Source organism: Asterias amurensis, chromosome 8 (genome assembly GCF_032118995.1).
Source record: "Asterias amurensis chromosome 8, ASM3211899v1".
Classification (NCBI taxonomy): Eukaryota; Metazoa; Echinodermata; class Asteroidea; order Forcipulatida; family Asteriidae; genus Asterias; species Asterias amurensis.
This window is the reverse complement of record NC_092655.1, coordinates 10,995,255-11,022,714: the sequence shown is the minus strand read 5'-3', so window position 1 is coordinate 11,022,714 and position 27,460 is coordinate 10,995,255. Positions and strand designations below refer to the sequence as shown.

Here is a 27,460-nt window from a genome sequence, read left to right as displayed (position 1 = left end):
ACGATGTAGTTCAGAAATGTGTAGTTTGTGGTAGATAACTTAAGTGTCCAATAGTTCTGAACAGCAAAAAAACAATTTTTTTTGGTGTTGACCAATCCCTCTGCTTTTTCTTACTGAAGTGTTTGCTGAAAACATGGCACTGTTATTATCTAAAAACAACAATATTCTTGATTTGTATTTTGTTTGTTTTGTTTGTTTGTGTGTGTTTTGGGTGGGAGCAGTTGAGTTTTTTTTACTTGAACTGCAATTTATACTGAAACTTTTGTAGTTATACCTATCTTGAAGGTTCAAAATGTTCATTTGAATAAACTAGAAAGACGTGACAAAACAAATTGTGGTTTGCATTGCTTTATTTATTTATGAACTAAACTGTAGATTTGTTCTCTAATGCTGCTTCCATACTTTGTCAGGATCGAGACATTACACATGTTAATAAATTACACCAATTAACCCGAATCCATCAATTCTTTGGTTACTGTACCATATGAATACACACCACAAAGTAAAAACTTCAAACCTCTTGAATTTTTTTAGTGGTGCTGAAAAAGTTTTGTTATAAAAGTTTAGCTTTTAGGTCTTGAGATATTGTCCAATCCAATATCACCTTTGGTGGTCTTTCATGAATGTTAGGCCTGACCATTATCCCTACTTTGATCCTAAGTACTTTATATGGCTCTTTATCTGAGATAGATGCAAGTTATTTGGGAGTAATTAATAACTAAGCCCAGATATGAAAAGAGTGAAAACCATCAGATATTTTTTTTTTTTTTTTTTAGATACTGGGAGATTTCAACAAGTTTTTTGAATATGTAGTATTGCTTGCTATCGAAACTGACACAAAAATAATAATATTACTGACACATCATTTCTTTTGGTGAATGATAATTAAACTTAACACAGAGAAAAAATTATAGCAAATTTACATTTATAAAATCACCCCAATTATATACACAATATACCCTAATGATTGTTATTATATTTGTATAGAACCACAATACCCCAAATACTTTAAGAAAGACTTTGTTTTAGGAATGCGTTCAAAGGAATATTGTTTTTAAGGTGCCTACTACATGTAATTGTAAAAACCTTAACAGGCAGTGGACACTATTGGTAATTACTCAAAATAATTATTAGCATAAAAACTTACTTGGTAACGAGTAATGGGGAGAGGTTGATAGTGTAAATCATTGTGAGAAATGGCTCCCTCTGAAGTGATGTAGTTTTCGAGAAAGAAGTAATTTTCAACGAATTTGATTTTGAGACCTAGGAATTAGATTTTGAGGTCTCGAAATCAAGCATCTGAAAGCACACAACTTCACGTGACATGGGTGTTTTTTTCTTTCATTATTATCTCGCAACTTTAACGACCAATTGAGCTCAAACTTTCACAGGTTTGTTATTTTTGTGCTTATGTTGAGATACACCAAGTGAGAAGACTGGTCTTTGACAATTACCAATAGTGTCCATTGTCTTTAAACAGGAATGTGCACAAAGAGCAATTAAGGCCTAATATTACTGCAAGCGTTATTTGTTTCCAGTCTACTTTGATTTTGTTAACTTCAACTTTTTTAATCAAGATTCATGTACCGTTAATGTACTCTTATCACTGATAGCACATTAATCTTAAGGTTTTCCCGGTCAATTACAACAAAAAACAATTCAGTTTAACACTCGGCTCATTTAATTTGTTGAACATTTAAATTTCACCAGTTAAGCATTCACAAATGCCTATGGATGAAATAGAATACCTGAAAGGAATCTGAATGAGAAGAAAGAAATTATGTGTTCACAAAAACGAAATTGATAGCTAATAAGAAACCCTAGTTAGACTGGGTTAGAAGAAAATGCAGGAATTTGCATGGGTGTCAATTAAATTTTGTGTCAAATGAAATTGAGTTAATTTTGGCTGAAATTGGCTGGGCAAACCTATTTACAGCGATAATATGTAGCACACATATTTTAATTCCCAATGTCAATTTCCAAGAAAATACATCACAGGAAACTTCCATCAGGAGGATTGCTGTCACTAGCTTCCTATCCCTATGACATCAGCAAGTTTCTGTGTCAGTAGCTCCAAGAAGTCAGTGGCCAAAGCTATCTTACCAAATCGGAAAACTTTCAAATGAAAATCATTCTACCAAACACACAGCTCGGAATAAAAGAACACTAAAGATAACACCAGAATAAAAGTATCTGAAATCTAAAAAAGTACACTTTATAAAAAGTACTGTAAATTGTTACAATTTATACAGTGAAAGACATATGGTAACGCAACATTACATTTATCTGAAATACTAAATGAATCAAAACTTAGGATTACATGTACTATATATGACTATCATTCCCCTTGGAAAAAATACATTAAAATTATTATGCCGACATATTTGTTTTAAAAACCAGAATAAAATTCCCAGTTCCTAAAAACAATGACAACCCATTCGTACATCCTAATTTGAAATCCAACAATTTTCTTATCTGAGATTTTCTTTTTTCTTTTCTCAGTTATAGCCACAATCATAAGATATGTAATCTAGAAAACACCACTGTACAACAAGCGGTTTACTCGAGTCCAGATTTTGAAGTTGAAAAACTATCAGATTATTAATTTTTGAGAATTCTTATATGCCTCATGTGCAGTTACACGAGTTCAGTGAGAAGTAAATTTGTTTGCTTTTAGCCATAGCAACATCCATACAGTTTTTAAGGGCTAATGATTAAACTGACAAGACGGCATGTATGGAAATTTAAAACTTCAAACGTTGAAAGCAAATAATAGTCGTTGAATAGTCATTACCTTGGGTACTTTTTGTAATACAAAACATAATGTTCACAGATTTACATTAAACTTTGAAGATAATAATGGTAGAACGCTTCCCTTCAAATATTACTTGCTGAGGTGCAGAGGTTTCGAGAAATGAGTAAAACAAGTCACAAAGATAACTTTCGTCTCAGTGAGACAACAATTATTTTTGCATGTATAGGCCTAAACAATAACTGGTTAATATGTTTACATGCCCAAACAGACTCAAATCACTTTTGTGACATTGTTGTACTCATTTCTCAAAAAGTACAGCACCTCAGCAAGTAATACTTCAAGGGAAGCTTTCTACTATCATTATCTTCTCACTGTTGAAGTTTAATGTAAATCTGTGGACATTGTGTTTTGTGTTACAAAAAGTACCCAGCCCTTTAAGCGAAATTGTTCACGCCACGTTTCTTGCACTCATGATAGCGACTGCACTCAAGCTCAATTTGTCTGCAAAGTAAGAAAGCCAGGAACATGACCAACAGCTGTCGAGGAAACAAACACAATTATAAGTTACTCCTGATAACAACAAACCTTACTACTTTATCTCATAATTTGTTCAATGACATGGGAGTGGAGGGCTGAGTAGTTCATTATAGAAAAGGCATTTTGGTGTGATAGTTGACATGATAACTCGACCACAATAGTTAGGGTGGTATGTCATCAACGGTGGTACAAGTACAAGGAGTGTACAAGGAAGGACAAAGGGTACTGGAATTCATGCTTGAAGTCTCCCTTTAATACAATGTTGTTATAACTCATAGTTATGGTGTAACAAGAAGAAAGAAGAATTTATATAATAATAATAATAACAATCACCAGTTTTTATATAGCGCTTTTAACACCCGAAGAGCTTCTCAATGCGCTTCCAACACTATTACCCCTGGTCTCTGGGCCTTAATTCATACACAGTATATAGCAGAGGCGCTCCTTTGATTTGGCTTCGATTTAATTTTTTAGAAGATTACTCCTTAATAAAAACCGGAGTTCAAAGGAGTACAAGTAAAGGATAAAACTGGATCGGGCCACAGTGTACAAATATGTTACACCGAGCAAACCAGAACAGAGAAGAAAAATCCAAGAAGAAACTAAGGACGCTATATAGGGGATTGGGAAAGCTTGGTCCCTGACCAGTTCATGGTGATGGTCAAGTAAAGGTCCATTGGGGTATTGGGTTTACATACCACAGGGCTGATTTATGGACCTGGGTGTGTCCACAAGGATGTGGGATGGAAGCTTGATAATTTGGGACAATCTTTTGTAACTTTGGTTTGTTTGTATCGAACCAATAAATAATTATAATAATTATAATGGGTAGGTTAAGGTTGTTTATTAAAACTATGACTAAAACATAAATACTGCTACAGGCAGCTGGTTTGGGGGCTTTTATTTGTTCAAACAACATTTACTTTGACTCACCTGAACAGCAGCAACTCCAAACACAGTCAAGCCAACAATATAAGCCTTTTGATTCACATAGTTCAGGAATTCGTCCACGCATCCAACCACGTAGATTCTGGTAGTTACATTTGTTCGTGCCTAAAACATGGAATAAAAGTGTTATGGACTTACTATCAAATTCAGACTCAAAGATAAATACCAGTTTGTAATATCAAATCTCCTGACACAGAAAACCGTAATGACATTCAATTTGGTGGGTGATTTGTGTAGTTAGTTCATGAATGATTTTGTTTTCTCTCTATATTATTGTAAAGTTTGTGTTGTACTAAATTCAAGGGGGTTCCTGCGATACAAAAATGTATAACAGTGTCCTCTTGGTCCATACATGCAACCCCATAAAGTCTCAACTTCTGTAAACTTCTCTATAGAACATGTCATCGATGATGTCAAATGTTTACAAAACAGCTGTAGGGTCAGCCGTCGATTTCACAAAACTCTTCCTAACTTAAGACTAATCTTAGGACTTAGGACGAGTCCCAACCCTGCACTGTAGCATGCAGACCTTAAGATTTATCCTACATTAGGACGAGTTACTCGTCTATCTGATGAATCGTCATCCAAACAGGACTACAATCCCTTCTCAACGTGAATGAAGACTGTATGTGTTATATTTTTCCAGTAGAAATTTCAGCTTCATTAGTCAACACGCTTTGAGAAAATAAGTGAAAATCACAGAGTAAGTTTTACAGGAGAGTCTCACTGAGGCGAACATTATTTTTGTGAAATTGTTTCTTATAACTCATTTCTCAAAAACTACAGGACCTCAGCAAGTAACATTTTAAGGGAAGCTTTCTATCATATCTTTAAAGACAGTGGACACTATTGGTAATTGTCAAAGACTAACCATTTCTCAGAATGTTTTATACTATCAAGCTCTCCCCATTACTCTTTACCAAGTAAGGTTTTATGCTAATAACTATTTTGAGTAACTACCAATAGTGTCCACTGCCTTTAAATTGTGTAAGTTTAATGACACCTGTGGACTTTTGTGTTTTGTGTCGTACAAAAAGCAGCCAAACTCTTTAATCTGAGTACAATTACCTGGTCCTGAACATTGAATCCACACTGTGTGTTGATAATATTAGGGTCCTCTCCTGCTGAAGAAACTTGTGCTGGACGACAGCAGGAGTAAGGCACCCCACATCTCTCACTGCTAGGGTTAGTGTCAGAGCAGTTGAAGTAGCGGTTCTGACTCCAATCCCTATATGTATTATCGCCACCGCAACACCCTATCTGAATAAAACAAACAAATAAACTCTTAGTTGGAAGATTAAAGTAACAATGATTCATAATTCATAAATACCCCAGACAGTTTCTCTACTCCTATTGGTGGAGAGTGCGTCACATGGGGAAGTTTAAACGGTTGATAATGACCAGTGTTTATAACCGGCTGGCTTCTGCGTGTCGGGGCGCAAGTTTATCTTGCGGAACACGCAATTCAAAGCTATGTAACAGCGCATAATGTTTTTTTAAGCACGTGCGTGCAAACATAAAACCCATGCGCAACATTTTCTTCAAAAAGTTTTTGAAAAAAATACTTCAAACCTCAAATTTTCAACTGTCAAAGTGTCCGTAATTGTATTTTATTAACGTTTTTAACAAAAGGACTTTTATGAATGGAAATAAGAGTAGTGACTCGTTTTTACACGTCTGCTTAAAACTTTGCAGGGTCGTTGCCGTGCGATAAAGGCGACAATTCGACCCTGCCGTGTAAGAACTCGTCGCTACCCTTTTATTCCCTTATTTAAGGCACTGGACACTACTGGTAATTACCGGTACTCAAAATAATATTTAGCATAAAAAACTATCTTGGAAATAAGCAATGGAGAGCTGTTGATAGAATGAAACGTTGTAAAAACCCACTCCCTCTTAAGTAACGAGAAAGAGGTAGCTGAATATAATTGAATATATACTTGAGGCCTGAAGCCTTTTATCAGACATCTGAATGTTTTGTGCAACAAGGGTGTTTTTTCTTTCATTATACTCTTGCAACTTCAGTGACCAATTGAGTCCAACTTTTCACAGATTTTGTATTTTCTCCATACAGTATGTTGGGATACTCGTGAGAATACTGGCCTTTGACTTTTGCTAAAGATGTCTAGTGCCTTTACTCTAACTGTATTTTGGCTGGTTACTTCTTTATGCTTAGCAATATTGATTGTGGGCTTAGCTGTACTCAAACTGTACACTCAGTTTACTGAGCGTATAAACAAACAAATATTCTTCATCCCTGATACAGTATCAATATAAAGATAAGATAAGATAAAAACTATATTTTTCCACACTCAGGAAAATAAAATTGGCCTTGATCTTAACAGTACAGACACAACACTAAAATGTAGAATAATAAACAAACTTGACAATGATTAATTTGAAAATATTTTTTAGGTAAGATATAAAAGAATTGTTAGTGTTCAAATGTTTGTTTTCTCACCTCTCTTTGAGCGAAATCAATCAGGTTTGTGAGGTCTCCATCTACTCTGTATTGCACAATGGATCTATCCACTATTTCCTCCACTGTACTCTTAAACTGAGCAGGAAATTGGCAACAGGAAAACATGGATTATTGAGAAGTTACAAGTTACAAGCAGAAACAATGGAAAGGACTGTGTAAACAAACTTGTCAACGTGCTTTAAAATGTTAATAAAACAGTAGATAAGTAAGATTTGAAACTTTGCATGGTGGAAATAACATGGAAAGGTTTGGGATAACACCATATACCGGGTAATGACTATCACTAAATGAGTTGGGGTGGTTCTGAAAAGAACCACTGGTTCCAACTCGACGTTTCGATCAGTATGCTCTGATCGTCTTCTGGAGAAAGCTTTCATAGTTAATGACATGCACTAGCTTTAAATATTTAATAGATGTTAAATTTGCATCGGGAAAAAAATATTCATTTTGGTTTTTACCCATAAACACCGATGTGTGTTAGCACTGTATACTCAATACTTACCTGAGTTCGGTGAAAAAAAGTGTTAAAAATGGTGAGGAGGGATAATTTTGAAATCTGCGAATATTACTGATGTTCTCTGACACCAAAAGGAAATATAGGAATGTTCAAGTGTCCAATGTAAAGCCTACAATGACATGGCTCCTACGCCAGCTCTTTTTGAATGTAATGGTATATCTGCTACATCCCGAGCCTGTACCCTTTCTGCTTATCATTAGAGCAGGAGATGTTTGCGCTGCTAGTGTTTTTTCTCTTTCTCTAAATCTTGAAAAAATAAGTTGCCAAAATTTATGGAAGCGCGTGTTTTGAAGGCCTAGTACTACACAGAGGCAATGGTCTTCGTGGGCTTGCACTTACCCTTGGTGCCCATCAAAAAATGCCCCTAGACTTAATAACGATTTTCCAATGGAAGTTCCCTTTGCAAAATAAAAAAGGCCTAGCCCTCTGGTGAAATTCATATTATATTTGTTACTACACAGACATTTCAGGTGGAGGGGGGGGGGGATTGAGTGTCTATTTGACTTACCTGGTCACTGTATACAAAGGCTAGGATTCCGGCGACTACCTCCAGAATGAAGATGAGCAGCATAAACAGGTAAAACTACAGGAACAAATCAGAAATTTGTTACATGACAATCAAATCTAGAGTGTGTGTGTGTCTCTTTGTAGTAAAAACCAGGCCTCAATATTACGAAAGGTCAACGACTTCCCAAACGTTGTCAGACTTTAAGAATCTTTGTGTTTTGGTTGGACTGTCTGATTGATTGTGTTAATCTGATTTTAATCCCTCTCTCACTCTCAATCAACCTACCGTCTCAGGAGTTCTCAAGATTCCACATTGTTATCTCACCCATCTAGGAAATCTAGGTAACTTTAGGTGATCGGCCATTTCTCTATGCCGCTCCAAATCTGTGGAATAATCTCCCACCTTGCACTAGACAGTCTTCTTCACTTGATTTATTTAAATCTAAGTTAAAAACCCATTTGTTTACTTCACCCGTTTAATTCATTCTTGCTATGTTTGTGTATTTTTTTTTTCATTTTTTTTTTCTGCATTTTTTTGTATTCCATGTAATGCACAGTGGAGTATATTTATATAGGTATCTGCGCAATATAAATGTCCGTATTATTTTATTATTTTATTATTTTATTATTTTATTATTTTATTATTTTATTATTTTATTATTTTATTATTTTATTATTTTATTATTTTATTATTTTATTATTTTATTATTTTATTATTTTATTATTTTATTATTTTATTATTTTATTATTTTATTATTTTATTATTTTATTATTTTATTATTTTATTATTTTATTATTTTATTATTTTATTATTTTATTATTTTATTATTTTATTATTTTATTATTTTATTATTTTATTATTTTATTATTTTATTATTTTATTATTTTATTATTTTATTATTTTATTATTTTATTATTTTATTATTTTATTATTTTATTATTTTATTATTTTATTATTTTATTATTTTATTATTTTATTATTTTATTATTTTATTATTTTATTATTTTATTATTTTATTATTTTATTATTTTATTATTTTATTATTTTATTATTTTATTATTTTATTATTTTATTATTTTATTATTTTATTATTTTATTATTTTATTATTTTATTATTTTATTATTTTATTATTTTATTATTTTATTATTTTATTATTTTATTATTTTATTATTTTATTATTTTATTATTTTATTATTTTATTATTTTATTATTTTATTATTTTATTATTTTATTATTTTATTATTTTATTATTTTATTATTTTATTATTTTATTATTTTATTATTTTATTATTTTATTATTTTATTATTTTATTATTTTATTATTTTATTATTTTATTATTTTATTATTTTATTATTTTATTATTTTATTATTTTATTATTTTATTATTTTATTATTTTATTATTTTATTATTTTATTATTTTATTATTTTATTATTTTATTATTTTATTATTTTATTATTTTATTATTTTATTATTTTATTATTTTATTATTTTATTATTTTATTATTTTATTATTTTATTATTTTATTATTTTATTATTTTATTATTTTATTATTTTATTATTTTATTATTTTATTATTTTATTATTTTATTATTTTATTATTTTATTATTTTATTATTTTATTATTTTATTATTTTATTATTTTATTATTTTATTATTTTATTATTTTATTATTTTATTATTTTATTATTTTATTATTTTATTATTTTATTATTTTATTATTTTATTATTTTATTATTTTATTATTTTATTATTTTATTATTTTATTATTTTATTATTTTATTATTTTATTATTTTATTATTTTATTATTTTATTATTTTATTATTTTATTATTTTATTATTTTATTATTTTATTATTTTATTATTTTATTATTTTATTATTTTATTATTTTATTATTTTATTATTTTATTATTTTATTATTTTATTATTTTATTATTTTATTATTTTATTATTTTATTATTTTATTATTTTATTATTTTATTATTTTATTATTTTATTATTTTATTATTTTATTATTTTATTATTTTATTATTTTATTATTTTATTATTTTATTATTTTATTATTTTATTATTTTATTATTTTATTATTTTATTATTTTATTATTTTATTATTTTATTATTTTATTATTTTATTATTTTATTATTTTATTATTTTATTATTTTATTATTTTATTATTTTATTATTTTATTATTTTATTATTTTATTATTTTATTATTTTATTATTTTATTATTTTATTATTTTATTATTTTATTATTTTATTATTTTATTATTTTATTATTTTATTATTTTATTATTTTATTATTTTATTATTTTATTATTTTATTATTTTATTATTTTATTATTTTATTATTTTATTATTTTATTATTTTATTATTTTATTATTTTATTATTTTATTATTTTATTATTTTATTATTTTATTATTTTATTATTTTATTATTTTATTATTTTATTATTTTATTATTTTATTATTTTATTATTTTATTATTTTATTATTTTATTATTTTATTATTTTATTATTTTATTATTTTATTATTTTATTATTTTATTATTTTATTATTTTATTATTTTATTATTTTATTATTTTATTATTTTATTATTTTATTATTTTATTATTTTATTATTTTATTATTTTATTATTTTATTATTTTATTATTTTATTATTTTATTATTTTATTATTTTATTATTTTATTATTTTATTATTTTATTATTTTATTATTTTATTATTTTATTATTTTATTATTTTATTATTTTATTATTTTATTATTTTATTATTTTATTATTTTATTATTTTATTATTTTATTATTTTATTATTTTATTATTTTATTATTTTATTATTTTATTATTTTATTATTTTATTATTTTATTATTTTATTATTTTATTATTTTATTATTTTATTATTTTATTATTTTATTATTTTATTATTTTATTATTTTATTATTTTATTATTTTATTATTTTATTATTTTATTATTTTATTATTTTATTATTTTATCGTTGTCGTTGTCGTTGTCGTTGTCGTTGTCGTTGTCGTTGTCGTTGTCGTTGTCGTTGTCGTTGTCGTTGTCGTTGTCGTTGTCGTTGTCGTTGTCGTTGTCGTTGTCGTTGTCGTTGTCGTTGTCGTTGTCGTTGTCGTTGTCGTTGTCGTTGTCGTTGTCGTTGTCGTTGTCGTTGTCGTTGTCGTTGTCGTTGTCGTTGTCGTTGTCGTTGTCGTTGTCGTTGTCGTTGTCGTTGTCGTTGTCGTTGTCGTTGTCGTTGTCGTTGTCGTTGTCGTTGTCGTTGTCGTTGTCGTTGTCGTTGTCGTTGTCGTTGTCGTTGTCGTTGTCGTTGTCGTTGTCGTTGTCGTTGTCGTTGTCGTTGTCGTTGTCGTTGTCGTTGTCGTTGTCGTTGTCGTTGTCGTTGTCGTTGTCGTTGTCGTTGTCGTTGTCGTTGTCGTTGTCGTTGTCGTTGTCGTTGTCGTTGTCGTTGTCGTTGTCGTTGTCGTTGTCGTTGTCGTTGTCGTTGTCGTTGTCGTTGTCGTTGTCGTTGTCGTTGTCGTTGTCGTTGTCGTTGTCGTTGTCGTTGTCGTTGTCGTTGTCGTTGTCGTTGTCGTTGTCGTTGTCGTTGTCGTTGTCGTTGTCGTTGTCGTTGTCGTTGTCGTTGTCGTTGTCGTTGTCGTTGTCGTTGTCGTTGTCGTTGTCGTTGTCGTTGTCGTTGTCGTTGTCGTTGTCGTTGTCGTTGTCGTTGTCGTTGTCGTTGTCGTTGTCGTTGTCGTTGTCGTTGTCGTTGTCGTTGTCGTTGTCGTTGTCGTTGTCGTTGTCGTTGTCGTTGTCGTTGTCGTTGTCGTTGTCGTTGTCGTTGTCGTTGTCGTTGTCGTTGTCGTTGTCGTTGTCGTTGTCGTTGTCGTTGTCGTTGTCGTTGTCGTTGTCGTTGTCGTTGTCGTTGTCGTTGTCGTTGTCGTTGTCGTTGTCGTTGTCGTTGTCGTTGTCGTTGTCGTTGTCGTTGTCGTTGTCGTTGTCGTTGTCGTTGTCGTTGTCGTTGTCGTTGTCGTTGTCGTTGTCGTTGTCGTTGTCGTTGTCGTTGTCGTTGTCGTTGTCGTTGTCGTTGTCGTTGTCGTTGTCGTTGTCGTTATTATTATTATTATTATTATTATTATTATTATTATTATTATTATTATTATTATTATTATTATTATTATTATTATTATTATTATTATTATTATTATTATTATTATTATTATTATTATTATTATTATTATTATTATTATTATTATTATTATTATTATTATTATTATTATTATTATTATTATTATTAAGAGCTCACTCAACTATAATTTTTAGTGAATGGTTCTCTTAAAAAGTTGTCCGTTCAAAACATTGACAGATTTTTAAAAAATATAATCCTACAAAAAATCCTGTTTGTTGGCTCACAGGCCAATCAATTTCCTTTGTGGGTTATTACATGAGGCCTCGACTTGAGGCCACAAATGGCCTCTGTTGCCCTTGTTCCTGATCTTCAGGCCCCTTCAAAAGGTTCTCATAGATTTTCTTTAAATAAAAGGGCCTTTGCAAAATGAAAATAGCCTTGCCCTGGCAAAGAATAATATCTAGGCCAGAGGTGGATTTCACAAAGAGCTTAGACTAGTCTATCTCGAGTTAACTTACAAGTTGGACTAACCTTACGTTTTGAATAACTCTTAGGACTAGAGTGAAATCAAACCCTTGGCTCATACTTACAAACATAAGAAGGCAGCAGTTCTCTCTGAGTGCTCCAAGGAATCCTGTGAACCCCAGAATGAATGAGACACTACCGACCACGATGAGTACAATAGAAGGTTCAGTGAAGACATCTAGGTAGGAAGTTATGTTGATTGTATTCTGTCTCTCAATCAATGCCCAGACGCCGATGATGATCAGGCAAATAGAAAATAGCTGAGTGGAAAAAAACCCATTATAAATATTGTTTTTTGGGAAGCTAATGATCCATACATGCAACTGAGCTGTGGAGAAGCTGAATTGTGAAGAACGTGTGGAGCTACATGTATGTTCAAGCCACAAGCATATTTTGCTATTATTATTATTATTATTAAATAATATAAAGTTGCAGGAGAGTTTTTAATGGGCAGGCAGCAAAAGATGGGGAAAGGTTTCCGTATGGGGCCACCACTTTTTCATTCGATATGAAATAATATAGCCTAGTATCTAGTTTACCTCAAAGGAGTTTCCCTTTAAATTGTAAAAATGAGTGAAAAAGTGGTTGCCCCATACGGAAAGTTATCCAAAGCGGATCCAAAACAAATGGTTTGACAGCACCAAATTTGCGCAAGGCTTGAAATTTAGGTGGAATATCTGCGTGCACAAATCAGGCCATCAAGTTTGCGCGCTAAGGTAAGTGGAGACTGAAGCTTGCGCAAGGTTTGAAGTTTGCGCCCAACTATTCCTGACTGGGTGGGTTGGGAAAACACTGCCAGGATAACTCTCCGTATGGCGCCACCACTTTTTCACTCATTTTTACAGAGAGGGATATCTCATTGAGGTAAATAAGCCTATTCGCTATTGCAGCTGCGCATGTCCATTACTGCTGACAACGCAATTTGTTTATCTCCCGTGACCTTTTGACAATACCCGGGTTCATTGTGAAATGGTCACGGGAGATAAACAAATTGCGTTGTCAGCAGTAACGGACATGCGCAGCTGCAATAGCGAATAGGCTTATTAGATACTATATACACATATTATTTCATATCAAATGAGAAAGTTGTGCCGCCATACGGAAACTTTTCCCACTGCCATCACTTTTTCCCTTTTTTCATTTCACATGAAACAAATTAGTAGGCCTATTTTAACTACTCAAATGAGATGTTCCAGTTCCTAAATAGTGGCAGTGCATGCAGGACACAGAAATGTTTCTGACGTCGACCGTGGAACTTCCTTTCGCTATGAATGAGCATGAAGGAAGAAAATGATGAGCAACCCAAACCGTCCACACAACAACAGTGAACACAAAATGACCATGCCAGGATGACACAAAAACAACGTAGGTTTTTTACCTTCGTTTTTCATTTCACTTCATTTAACTTTCAATTTAGTATTACGTACAAATACAAAGTCAGGTTAACATGGTTAATGATGACGAGTGAGCTTACCCATAATAAAAAGTTGAGAACAAACAGTGTGTACTTTATGCAGGGATTGATGTGGCTTTTGTTCAAATCTCTTTCATATTGGTCAGCCATTTTGGAGAACCAACTTCTTCCAAAACGCAGAAAGACGAATAACGTCAGTTAGGTAGCCGACTCCACCCAATGTCCAAAACACACAAGCCACACACACATTCCGACGTGAATCACTTTTCCATTGTGTTTTGCCGAGACGGACTTACGCACGCAAACATTGCATTCCTAACCGTTTCATGCGACTAGGCAAAACCTTCATGAAACAGTCACGACTAACCAGTCAACCAGAGAAAGTGGACTCAACCATTTTTCAAAGAGGTGAATCCCACCGAGGCTGCATTGACGGTAGTGTGGGTTAGATAGGTATTTTAGCACCATTACTACTTTTTAATTTAAGAAAGAGAGTGCACAGTCGCCCAGTGGCCCAAACTAGTATTATCAATGGTGTGAAGTAGAACTTTACTTCTAAATTGCTTCAAATCAATCCAACAAAAAATGGTCCATAAACCAAGATTAACGAAAAAACATCAGGAAGGGAGGCCTGTGGAACTTTAGTTAAAAGATTTGCTTGGGACTATGAGGGAACAAGAAACTTGTAACATCCTGTTTGTCTTGGCAAGTCAGATATGAGAAGTGAGCTTGATTTATTTATATAGCTTGGTCAGCAGGGTTCAATTTCATGGCTCTGCTTACCACAGGATTCTGTGCTTACGGAACCCTTGTAGCACACAATTCTATGATACGTAAGCGCAGATGTCCACGGTAAAGCAGAGCCATGAAATTGGGCCCTGATGTTTCTGGGTAAGAAAAACACCCACATCCAATCAAATGCTGAACTAAAAAACCATACTGGTTGACATGCACTGTCAAGTGTTGGCAAAACATTTTGTAACCAAATCCAATATTTCTTCAGACTTAAAAACAAAAATGCATCCCATGATTGGTTGCTTTGTTTCCAACAAATTCAACATATTTTGAATGATAAACTGTTGCACATGTTTTTGTCTTGCTTTGCATTTATGGCTTTCCATATCTTTCCAACCTTGGTTGGCAAAAACCCAAGATGTGACATTGCAATAGAAAAATATCATATTGACCCAATTTGCCTGACCTCATCATCAGATTAATCTTGGATGCACCATATTGGTGGGCAATGTCACTGTGCCTTTATTCAGTTAAGTACGCATTTAGGCAACGCGGCGTTTACAAGTACACCTATTGACCACCAATGGTGAGCGTGGCACAGTCGCCGCATGTGACGTGCGTGCAAGGGGTCAATAAAGACCCCTTTGCTTTAGCTGTCATTTTTGCTCAATTCCATTATCGAGGTAAACAAATGGAAACACGCACCTCATGTGCTAGCCCACAGCTCTCAGCCAATGATATCTCTTCATCGACTTCAGTGAGGGCGATGTTTTAAGCTTTTAGCTTTATAAGCAAGGGGGGTATATTATGCAAAACATTAAAAACTAAGGCCCTCCCCTCTAATAATCACTGATGTCACATTGAAAAAGAATAACACTTAAACCAATCAGTTAAATGTAATAGACATGTGTTTATTCTCTGTAATTAGTTTACAATAGTTACATTATTTTACAGCTAGTAAACTCAACATTTTTCTTTGATTTAAAGGAAATGAAACTGAATTCTTTATTGCTGCAACGCTGTGTAATTGTACAGTTTTCTGGGTGATGTTCATACACACAAATGAAACCCTGTATACCACTACCATTTCACACAGGAAAAGTTGGCTGAAATTTGTGTTGTGCAGCAGTAATTGCCACATGACATCAAACTAAATAAACTAGTTAAAGAGGACTTAAAATGCTCCCACTAACTTCCTGTGATATATGGTATCTTCACAAATAGAAAGTTGATATCACGCTATGCATGAAAGAAAAGACGATTTAATTTAAAGACTCACTATATCCCCCACACAAAAAACAAAAAAACAAAAAAAAAAACACATAAAAATACCCCCAAAACCACAAATAAACAACAATAATAATAAATTATTAAACATATTTCTTTCAAGAAATGGTATCTCCATTTGACATTACTGCCTTGATGTTGCTGGAGATGAAACATTTAAGAAAAGGTACTTAGGGTAGTTTGAATGTTCAAGGTAGAATTTGTGTTTACACACAGGTTTGAAATTGTTGTTACAAAGATTCGTTGCCTTCCATTTACAAGTACACTGGCATTTCATATCCAGATCAAAAACAATATCGCTCAATAATATTGAAACACCTATAGATGTTGCTTTCTTCAATTTCTAAACTTAAAGTAAATAAATCATAAAATTTACAAAACAATTAAATACATGTCACTAATACAAATGTTAACTTGTTAAAATAATAAAGGTAGGTGAACAATACACATGACCTGGATATAAAAATAAATTGTAATTCTAATAAACTAAACATATTTACTCAAAATTTTTCTCATAAAGCTTCTTTTACTCAACTCAATATTCTTAGGCTATTTCCGAAGTGGCTGCTACAGCTACGGCTATGGCTAGACCTTTTGCGCCACCATGCAGTCAAGTATAGGACATCCTTAGTAACACCCTTAGCAACAGTGTTAGCCGTAGCTGTAGCCACTAATTTGGATATGACCTAATACAGAAGCTGGAAGGGCAAACAGTCTGAGCCCCTTTTGTATATTGAGAATCCTCATTCATTGTTGCTAGTACATACCTGGGAACATGACAAGGAATAATGTGCTATGATTAAGGTTTAGATGAGCAAATGTCTTTGAAATCAGAGACATTGAAAATAAGAAAATATTCTACTCATTTGTAATGAGACGATCAAGAAAAATTACTATACACGTAATTTAAAACTATTTGTGCCTTACCCCATACCTTCACAAGGCTGAACAAGACTAATAACTTTTGGAGTGTACAAGCATACATAGCAAAGTTTACACAAAGTTTGTTTTATGTTCCAAAATTGACTCGGTGCATCATTCAGGCCCAACTTCATAAAAAGAAACCTGCTCAACAATTATTTTTATTAAGCAAAACAGTATTAGGGCACCGGTTATAAAATGACTGACACATCAATTATGGCTGGTAACCTGTACCTGCTAAGCACAATTATTGTATGTTTGAAATATGAAATGGGCTAGAGATAACGAGGCAAACGTACAGATGATATATGCAAGCAATATTTTATGGAGAGTTACTGTTCTTCATTTCTGTCCACATACCAAGAAAATCAAATCTGAAAATTGAGAGTTTTACAATAGACTTCCCGAGGTTGCCGGTAGCTGGAGGCAGTTCGAATCCTATGTTTTGGCAGCGGGAACCGCAACGATATAATAGATGTTAAATTTGCATCGGGGATAAAGAATATTAGTTTTGGTTTTTACCTGCTCTAGAATTGCAAGGGTCGTTTTTTTTGTTTCACAGGACTCGGGGAAAGTACTGAGTATACAGTGCTAACACACATCGGTGTATGGGTAAAAACCAAAACTAATAATCTTTATCCCCGATGCAAATTTAACATCTATTATAAATAGACTTCCCATCATGCTTTTATACTTCTACAATCAATCTGAAGAAGATACATCTGTGTAGGCCAAATTTCATAGGGCTACTTATGGAAACAATCTGCTCAGCAAATGGGTATGAGTTACAAAACCCAGAGAATATTGCATGCTATTCTGGCTGGTTTGTGATGCTATTCTGGCTGGTTTGTGATGCTAAGCGAAACCTCTCTTATGAAATTTGGCCCACTAGATGAAACGCCTGACGTTGGTTTGCTTGTATATTAATCTTCACATCACAACCATTGCCAGTTATTTGCAGCAAATAAGTAATGAACAATTTCAGTTCAAACTCTCGAAAAGAGTTTTCCCTTATCTTACCATAGAGACCATTTTGTTTGTCAAATATAATTTCATTTTTACAATTAATAACTTTAAGCATATTATTATATTGCATCGTTGTTTAAACATAGAGCATGTACATAACTGTCGTCATTTTTAATGTAACTCTCTTCTTTTGCATTGGATTTACCACTTAAAATCTGGTTATTTACTGACAGCAAGTAAACATTTTAATAAACCATGAATGACAAAAAATATATGGGGGAAAAAACACCATTCACCATACAATCACATGACAGGCAGTACTGAACCAAGTCTTTGTGTCATCCTCCAATAAAGGATAATAAAACTGGATTGTTGCAAATTTATCTTTAAAAGTGTTTCATGCAAAAGAGTCGCTGGATGGAGAAGTGATATATCCCACATAGGACTGCCCAGTGTCTTCCTTGCCCTGGTCTTTGACCCTAATGCCCATTCAACATCATCACAAACACTTGTTTTATAAAGAAGCCCTTTTAGTCTGGGAAAGTAATGTCTCCCTCTCAAGAATGAAATTCTAGACATTTATCATCAAGGTTTTCTTACGTCAGAGTCTGAGGAACACATTTGTATTCAGTATGCGGTGTCGTTTTAGTTTGACTTTGGGAGACTGCAGCCAAATACTACAAACACATTATCAGCCTGTAGTTTCATCAAGGTAATCAATGTTGTTACAACATATATTTAACATTTAACACTAGTTATATGATACATGGAAGAGCTTAGAAGTTACTTGCACATAGTTGAGGAGACAAATTTATCAATGATTTTGCACAGCTTGTTGAAGACTTTTCTCACAACCAATAAATTGAACAGCTACAAGTAGGAAAGACATGGTTTGTGTTAAAGGGGACACATGCAAAGACCGATTAAACTTTGGTTTTAACATGCACTCAGATACAGGGGTCAAGTTAAAGGAGCTGTTTACCAAACAATGAATTTTACTAATCAGGGTTACCATGCAATATGTTGTCCCCTTATTATGTTTGCTTAGCTGAGCGTTTGCCAGGTATTTTCTTCTGGTAAGCAGCTTTATGAAACCTGGGTGTCCATTCAAGACCAGTTTGAAGAAATTGTGTGCTTGTATTGTTTGTTAAAGACTCTTTACAACATATTTTAAAACAATTTCAATATTGTTAACTTATGTCGGAATAACAAGTAGTTTTGTATTAAATCAACAGTTTTTGTAGTATACCTTTAGGATCAATGATTTTAATTTAGAGGATATAACTACATTTTACATGCAGGAGCAGCACCAAACCATGATAATCTTACTTGTATATATTCAGTACAGCATTGTTAAAAGCCACTTTATTTATCTCCAATGAATGCTGCAAGCAAATAACTGACTCTTTTCCAGAGTAATATGGCAGAGTTTTATCTCAAGTTACTGATGAACTTGAGTCTATCAATATTTTAAGAACCGTGATTGGACTAAAACAATTTGAAACTTGACTTCAGACTTCCTCACAGAAGACCTGAAAGAATTGAGACTTGAAGAAGAAACCTGTTTCTACTCGAGAGTGGTTCATGTGTTTGCTGCCCTCTGTTGTTAAAGACTCACTCTGGCCCCAGCATGATTAATGTGTATACTTTACGGTTGATTGCAGCATTCCTCGTTAGTCCTTCTCCTTCTCGCTGTCAATCATCTGATATAGTTTATTCTGACCAATATAACGGATAACAGGATCTGGAACAATGTATCTGATACTTTCTGTGCGACTTACAGCACGTCTAGAAATAAACACAAAGTCAATCAAGAATTACTACATTGAAGCCAATTAGACAGAGTTCAGGTGAAAATAGTTTGAAAAATAACCTGAAACCATTATAATGTATACACCAATTGTGTATCAAATTTGCCTCATAAATGTATTGCATGTGCTGTAAACAGTAGAAAGGTTATGAGTATTCAAAGGGTAGCTACTTCATGGTGTACATGTATTACACAGTTGCTGGGGTTCAATACTTTAATATAATGCACTAGAATTTGCTTTCCATTATGGGTTTGCTGCCCTCTGCTGTTAAAATGAAGTCAGTCCAGCAAAATAAATAGAAAACCATCCATTCAATAAATGTAACCTGAAAACGGTGTTGCGAATAACTCAGACTGATTATTATTGCACAATAATTGCAATATTGCATAATTCAAACTAATTACTATTGCACAATCATTTAAAGGCAGTGGACACTATTGGTAATTACTCAAAATAATTATTAGCATAAAACCTTTCTTGGTGACGAGTAATGGGGAGATGTTGATGGTATAAAACATTGTGAGAAACGGCTCCCTCTGAAGTGCCATAGTTTTCGAGAAAGAAGTAATTTTTCACGAATTTGATTTTGAGACCTCAAGTTTAGAACTTGAGGTCTCGAAATCAACCATCTAAACGCACACAACTTCGTGTGGCAAGGGTGTTTTTTTTTCTTTCATTATTGTCTCGCAAGTTCAATGACCGATTGAGCTCAAATTTTCACAGGTTTGTAATTTTATGCATATGTTGAGATACACCAACTGTGAAGGCTATTTTTTGACAATTACCAATAGTGTCCACTGCCTTTAACATACCTGACTTTTGTTGAACTGATATCGTTGAAAATCCATTCAGTAACAATGTGAATGTTTTTCTGCAAAAAAAAAGTAGTAGAAAGAAATATTAAGTATCAACTGAAGTAATATTTAGATGGTTTCTTTCCTTAAAGGCTGTCATACTAAAGATAATGTGTTGCGATGCGCTTGTTAAAGAATCCTGTGCACTTCTCAGAAAGAAAAGGGGTTTGCCCAGACGCTCCTGGTATGGTTGGCTACACATTGCATCAGCACATTGTAAACAATCACAAGGTACTATCAATAAAAACACTAATATTAAGACTTGTAAAGAGCAACTCTCTTGCTCATAATTAAAACACAGCTCTGCATACCAGTCACACAACTAATGAGCACTTTGAGACACTTGGGATTAAGCGCTATATCAAAACTCTGATTAATAAATAATAATAATAAATAAAGCTTTAAAGGGCCTTAAATCCATGACTTGATCCCAATGCGCCGTACAAATGTAAATAGCTCCAAACAGGCAGAAATAAGAGCATAACAGATTTTTAAATAATTTTTTAAATATAAACCACAAAAATAGACCAGTCAACAATTAAAACCACACACCACGAAAGATTATATTAGCAGAATTTAGCCAAGGTTCAAAACTGCGCTTCAAAGTGTACAATGGAATGTGAAGGCAGCCAATTAGATACTTCACTCATGGACATTTATCAGTCATGGTCAGTTCATACACAACACCAAGGCAAGCTCATAGTCAATTTGACTTCCTAGGTTTACAGCAAAGAACTCTATCCAATATGAACCGTGTTTAAATGTTGTGAATGTTTTGCTGCAAACCTGAACTTTGCTCTGCAGACTTGTACTTCAAGTATGTAGCAGATTTCATTGAATGTAATGATCAGGGGGAAGAGGTGCAGTTGTAGACTGGTTTTATGAACTGGTGCTTGTTAGGGCAAGGCAATTTTTTTTAGTAACGCAGGGAGTAAAAGGAAAATACTAATGTTTTTTTAAGAAGCAATTGCCTCTGTTGCCTCTGGGAAATTTCAGGCCTTTGCACCAAAAAAAACCCAGATTCAGTAGCATCAGGTTACCTGCCAAAAAGCTGCAAACCATGTGATGGAGAACTGTAAACAACTTCTTATATCAGTCCAATTCATCAAACTGCCTAACTGACAAAGGTTCTGTTTAGCAGGTACCGGTTAGTCATTGTTGCTTTTTTTTAGTGGAGGAGGAATTGTTGAAGCAATGTTTTCTGCTAAACTGCAGAACCACAAGTGGTCAAGATAATACATACTACATGTACCGTACCAAAGTGTGATATGTAACCTAGACGTGCTCTTCATGTATATAACTCTGAGTGGTAATAAGTCTTACCCTGTAAGGCTTAATACCACTGGACTAAGTACAGACTAGGCGACAAGAGAAAAAAAGATATACACAAAAAGAGTGAGAAAAAACATGACGCAAACAAATCGTCTAAGCTTATTGCTTGGGGCAACTGTTTTTACAAGATTTTCAAATCTAAGGGTCTCAGCTTTGAGCATGACCTGATGGTCTTTATAGTCCAAACCAAGCACCTACCCAGGGGGACGCTGTAAACACTTGAGCTTGGTAACTTGAATGACGTGCTTGGCTATTTACCAAAGAGATTATCAGATGCTTGAATAGGTCTACTTATGGGGAAAGGGCATTTCTTAAATATCAAAGTACTTTTTTTTAATATAATACAGATTTGTGACGCATTTTACCGAGTGCAAATTGTCAATGGAGGAAACAATAGACCCATGGTTGTATGATAGTGATGGACATTAGTATTTGATTAAAGGAACACATTGCCTTGGATCGGACGAGTTGGTCTATAAAAAGCATTTATAACCGTTTGTTATAAAATGCATATGGGTAGAAAGATGTTTTAAACGTAGAATACAATGATCCATACAAATTTGCCTCGAAATTGCACGGTTGTCCTTTTATTTGGCGAACTAACCTGGTCGGCCATTTATGGGAGTCAAAAATCCATAAATGGCTGACCGTGTTAGTCGACGAGGTATAAGGAAATCCATTCAATTTCGATGCGGATCATTGTATTCTACTTTTAAAACATCTTTCTACCCATATGCATTTTATTAAAAACGGTTACAAATGCTTTTCAAAGACCAACTCGACCGATCCAAGGCAACGTGTTCCTTTAAAAATACAAAATATTTCACGATTATCTGAAGAAATCCGATCAGATTGGGTGCTCAAGCTCTGTAAATATCATTTTTGTTTCTTGCAGATCAATGTGGGGTCTCTATTAATACAGACTGAAAATCCCCATGCATTGCAGCCACTGGGAGACAAGTTGCTTTGCAAAGTGGGACGATGACACTCATCATAATATGCTTTTTTCCTTCCGTTTGGATTTCTCATGAGTTCTTTTGATATTAATTTGATATATTCGAGTGTGGCACTCTGCTGTGACACTTGAGTAAGAGTATACTCCAACTTAGGTCAGGTGTACATGTACTCCAGCACATGAAGGGTGCAAATGCATTCAACTTAATTTAATGTACAGCGCATTGAGACGGTTATTGTGAAATGCGCTGTATAAGAACTTGTTATTATTAACTGTGTTTTTTCTTGATACTCCCCAAGGAATGCTTGTGTTTAGCACGCCCCAATGAACCCTTCACAATCGACCTTTGTGTTCCTTTCAAGCGGGCTTTAATACAGGGTGCCCCCAGATGGGTACCACTCAGTACCAGTCAGGACTGAAGAGAACACTACCGAACTCTTATTTAGGGTAATAATTTAGAAACAGTTTACCTGGTATCTGTAGAGCACATCAGACTCATAGATGAACTTTTGTGGATTGGAATCAGATCTAGTGATTACAACTAGTCCGTATTTCTTAACGATTTCAGTAATCTGGGTACAAAGAAAACATTCAAAGAAAAATTACACAAAGTCTAATTTGATGGAAATCTACAAGTACTACATGCATCATGATCTTGTTTGGTTCATTATACATACATTGTAGGTAATTTTTTTGGCCACAGTGTTTGAAACAATTATATCAATATTCATGAAAATAAAATTTTCCAGGAGAGTTGGGTTTGTACCTAATTTTTAACATCTGATAGCAAAATTATGGCTGTGGTTGTCATTGAAAGACAATACCAGCCAGGTTGTCGGGTTCTGGAGGTAGTTTCTTTCCTCAACTTCCACCTCTAGGACTCAAGGTTAGAATCATGCCAGGTCACTTTGTGGATTGGGTTGTCAGTCTCTACTTGACCGTGTGGGTTTTCCATGGAATAATTATCTGGGGTTTACCTCCCATATAAAAAACTTAAACTTCCTTCCTTTTATTCTACCGATAAGATTATTGGCTATACAGCGGTTCAGTTTGTTTTTCTTAGAGTCCTTGGCTTCACAACCAGAATAAATTAACATTTAGTTGAGACTCTTACATCTTCGTCTTTCCATAGTCCAGGTACAGCGAATGACTCTAATAGATCAGCACCACATAGCAGCTTGACCTGAACTGGCTGAAGGTTCATGTTATTGGTACAGGAAGTATAATGCATCTCCTCATAGTGGTCATTATCTGAGAATATAAGAACAAAAATAAAAGACAACTTAAAAATACAATGTATAGAAATTCCAATATTCAACTTAACCATGACATCAATTATCAATTTATCTTAGAAAATGTACTTTTGAGAGAAACATTCTTGTTTTTCAAGGTAGCTGTTGAGTGGATTGAATCTTTGCACCGTGTAAAGGAAGCAAGGCTTCAAGTTTTCCCATGACAATCACATGTCTCAGTTTGTAAGCTTATATCAATCATATCAGTAGCACTGCATTATACAATTAGGCTTGAATGGCTTTGGATGTTGTTTGAGAATTTTAACAAAAGGTTTTTTTTTTTTACAGGGCCATACCATCCTCACTTTGCTTGCAGGTACAAAACTAGTGGAGACTTTGCCAAAAGAAAACCCAACTGTGTCCAAACAATTAGAGAAAGTAGAGAAGTCCTTGATTGACTGGGTTGACAAACATGCATGCGGGGTTGTCTACCCGATCAAAACGAGGACTTTAAGAAAAAAGGTTGAAGTGTTTTGGCAGAGCGAGAACTGACTCAAGAGACGCTGTTATGTACAAAACAAATGGTGATGCCACTACAAAGAACCAAGTTCTTGATTTACAGGTCGACAATGAGAGTGTGGTGTGTGTGTGAACTTTTAAAGACAAAGTAAAGCAAAACAAAATGCACATGAAAATACTCAAATGACATGACAATACAGGGGAACGATAAAAAATGATTGAATTACACCCAGAACAATAAGAACCAAGAGACTCTGAAAAAAAAGAATCAAAATATTTTCACAAATTGGACACAGCCTTCATTAATTTTGTGCACATAAGTCTATGTTCGGGAGAACAAAGAAAGTGAGGTCATCAGTTTACATAACCAGATTAAATTAAAATAATTAAATGTTGTGTTTTAATAACATAAATATACCTTCTAAAATACTACATCTTTATACATTCATATCAAAATATTGAACAGCTGCAAAGCATACAACTTAAATAAAAAAGACAATAGAAACAACGATTAAAGATTAAACTAAAACAAAATGAACTAACTAAGTAAATTTACTCCTTAAAATGTTTGCCAAAAATGTTTTACTTTAGGGGTTGCCCAAAGTTTCAAACACTTTCAAAGCAGTACAGAAAGCACTATTGTCAAGTACGGGACTAGAACACACTTGACTTGCTTCTGTAGACCGCTTAGACATGAGCCCGGCCAGAAGTAATTATTGTTTTCTAAATTTTTGAAATCCTCTTCTGCTGCCATTGCATTGCTTTCTGCACTGCATTATTATTACAATGCTGACACATACAGACCAACTCAAAATAAAAAGGATGATTTCACAACAAACAAAGGAAATTAATATTTAAAAAAAGTCAACGCAATAAAAGTGCAATCTTCAAGAAATGTTCACAATAATAATACTCAAGAACAAAGCCATTCCAGTCCTGATTATACCATTCATCATTGATGTATAAAGCCCAGATAATCAGTCGCAACAAATAATTCGCAACATCCTGATGCAAATTTCCTTTTTTTAAGTTGAAATTTGTTCAACTCTTGGGAAGCATTCGCAGCCAAAACAGGGATGTGAGGTAAAAACTAATTTTGCATTCGCAGAAAGTATGAACCAGGCTTTAGGCAGCCTGAACATCATCTGAACATCATCTGTACAGACTGAGCTGCTTTTAAAAACACCTGCCTTCAACCAAACTTTTCAAAAGTTTTCAAGGTAGTAAAATAGATTCCCAATTTTTCAAGATGTCTTCCCTTCAAAAGATTAATCCTATCAATAATAATTTCCTGATTTGTGTCTAGCAATCTTTATTACATGTTCAAAACCTATATTTTCAGAGCCATACAAATCTCCCCTCCCTCAGCAGTACTTTGAGCTTCCTTGAAAATGTTGAAAACTGGAAATTATTTGCAGTGCCTTAATACTTCAAAGAGTAAAGACCAACTACTGTTGGTCAGTACTTGTAAAGACCAAATCTCCCCGGTCCACTTAAAATGCTAGACCACAATTATCTTCCTGCAGGTGTTTTTGTTTCAGCATAGTTTCAGGTTGAAACAGCAAATAAATGTTTTAAAACTCATGTAAATTTAACTGTAGTAGTTTTGGAGCCAATGAAGTAGTCTTGCCTAGAATTGCCAGTTTCATGGCACTGCATACCAGGAAATTCTGCACATACGGACCCTGTAGTTCTTAGAATCATGTATTTAACAAGGAATACAACAAGCAGCACCATTATCGGCACTGGTTTCATCCCTTGCCCGTATTGTTATGTAGTCTACAAAGCTTTTGAACACAGCCATAAAATTACTCTTGTACTGGAATGGCCCTGTTTTTAACATCAAACTACATGTACAATAAGACACTGTACAGCATGTTATCCGTACCAGCAGCACCCAGAGTCCCTCCAAAACAGGACAGAGATGAAACTGTTCTTAGTGTCACCAGAAAGTCTTGTCAAAAGAAAATTGAGAAGAATAGAAGAGAAAAACATATTTCAAACCATGTTAGTTATATTAGTTACTTATTCCTCTTTCAATCTTACTTTCTTTGGTTCAAGTGAGTTAATTGTATGCATGCTTGCTGAGAAAACGGTAGAAGGGAACCTGCCAAAATCAATATACAATGTACATAACAAAGCATTTTTGGCTGGATCCCTTTTTGTTTAGCAATCATTTTCTGTTAAATCAAATTTGAGTGCCCCTAACAGCACTACAAAACTGGCCCTTTCCCTATAAGTCTTGGTCCCAGACGCTGTTGTGCGTTTTATCAACTGAACTTTTCTTTTTCTGTTATCTTTGAACTGGACTATTGCACACTAGAGGGTGCCGACTTTTTTACTATAATGTATAACAACTATCAACAAGCACCCTTTACTAGTAGAATAGATCGTTCCATTAGGCTCCGCCCTCGCCACACGTGTGAGCAAGATTGCGTGAGCCTCTCCAATGCCATGCTGCACAACTCTGCTGCATGCGCCAAGATTAGACGCACGCATGTCGGACTTTATTTGCGCAATGGGTTGTGATACTCAATACTCAATGGGGCGGAGCTTAATGGATTGGTCTATTGCAATGCTCAATGCATATTACTTATAGACAGTCACAGTGAAAGACTGTTTTGCTCAAAGAATCAGAACAGTTATGCAACACAATATCCATAATCATCAAAGAATCATCCAATAAACTTTTTGATGATTTATTCATCCATCAACAATAATTTTTAATTGGTCACCAAATACTTGAATGACCAGAAGTAGACCTTTATCATGCTGCCTCCATCTTGATCTTGTTCCTCGTATCGACTAACAATAATGAATGCTAATAATCATTTTGAAAATAGGAACCAGACTATTTTGTTCTTCCAGCCTCGGTTTGGTATTACATTGATATCCATGGGAGATATTCAAGATGGCTGCACCTTGATAAAGGACTATTGGAGACTTTGAGGACACTAGGTGGCAGCAGATGCTGCTATTTGGTAATGAGTTGGAAATTGTTTTCTAATTATTTACAAGACTACAGAAATAA

The 27,460-nt window shown here is 33.4% G+C and overlaps 2 protein-coding genes across 2 annotated transcripts in view; both read right to left on the bottom strand.

The window, feature by feature from the left end:
• Positions 1 to 338: 338 nt before the first annotated feature.
• LOC139940808 (tetraspanin-33-like) lies at positions 339 to 14,076 on the bottom strand. Its single transcript, XM_071937190.1, has 7 exons — positions 13,878 to 14,076; positions 12,469 to 12,663; positions 7,748 to 7,822; positions 6,702 to 6,797; positions 5,309 to 5,500; positions 4,226 to 4,345; positions 339 to 3,291 (listed from the first exon to the last, which is right to left on the bottom strand). Exons 1-7 carry the CDS (start codon positions 13,965 to 13,967, stop codon positions 3,190 to 3,192), a joined length of 870 nt encoding a protein of 289 aa, XP_071793291.1. The 5' UTR covers positions 13,968 to 14,076; the 3' UTR covers positions 339 to 3,189.
• A 1,366-nt stretch (positions 14,077 to 15,442) lies between these two features.
• The window catches only part of LOC139940337 (nicotinamide/nicotinic acid mononucleotide adenylyltransferase 1-like), a 44,855-nt gene continuing 32,837 nt past the window's right edge, over positions 15,443 to 27,460 (bottom strand). Inside the window, exons 5-8 of the mRNA XM_071936543.1 lie at positions 23,793 to 23,929; positions 23,149 to 23,250; positions 20,350 to 20,408; positions 15,443 to 19,514 (exon numbers count right to left, since the gene is read on the bottom strand). Coding sequence (XP_071792644.1) covers positions 19,400 to 19,514; positions 20,350 to 20,408; positions 23,149 to 23,250; positions 23,793 to 23,929 — 413 coding nt within the window. The 3' untranslated portion in view covers positions 15,443 to 19,399. The remainder of the gene's footprint in view (positions 19,515 to 20,349; positions 20,409 to 23,148; positions 23,251 to 23,792; positions 23,930 to 27,460) is intronic.

What these genes read in the sequence shown, in the direction of transcription:
- LOC139940808 (XM_071937190.1), bottom strand. Translation starts at nt 13,967, where the DNA reads ATGGCTGACCAATATGAAAGAGATTTGAACAAAAGCCACATCAATCCC. An exon ending in ACTGCTGCCTTCTTATGTTT is followed by an intron (nt 7,823 to 12,468) that starts GTAAGTATGAGC and finishes TTGTTCCTGTAG; the next exon opens with TTTTACCTGTTTATGCTGCT. An exon ending in GATTCAATGTTCAGGACCAG is followed by an intron (nt 4,346 to 5,308) that starts GTAATTGTACTC and finishes TCCATGTTTTAG; the next exon opens with GCACGAACAAATGTAACTAC.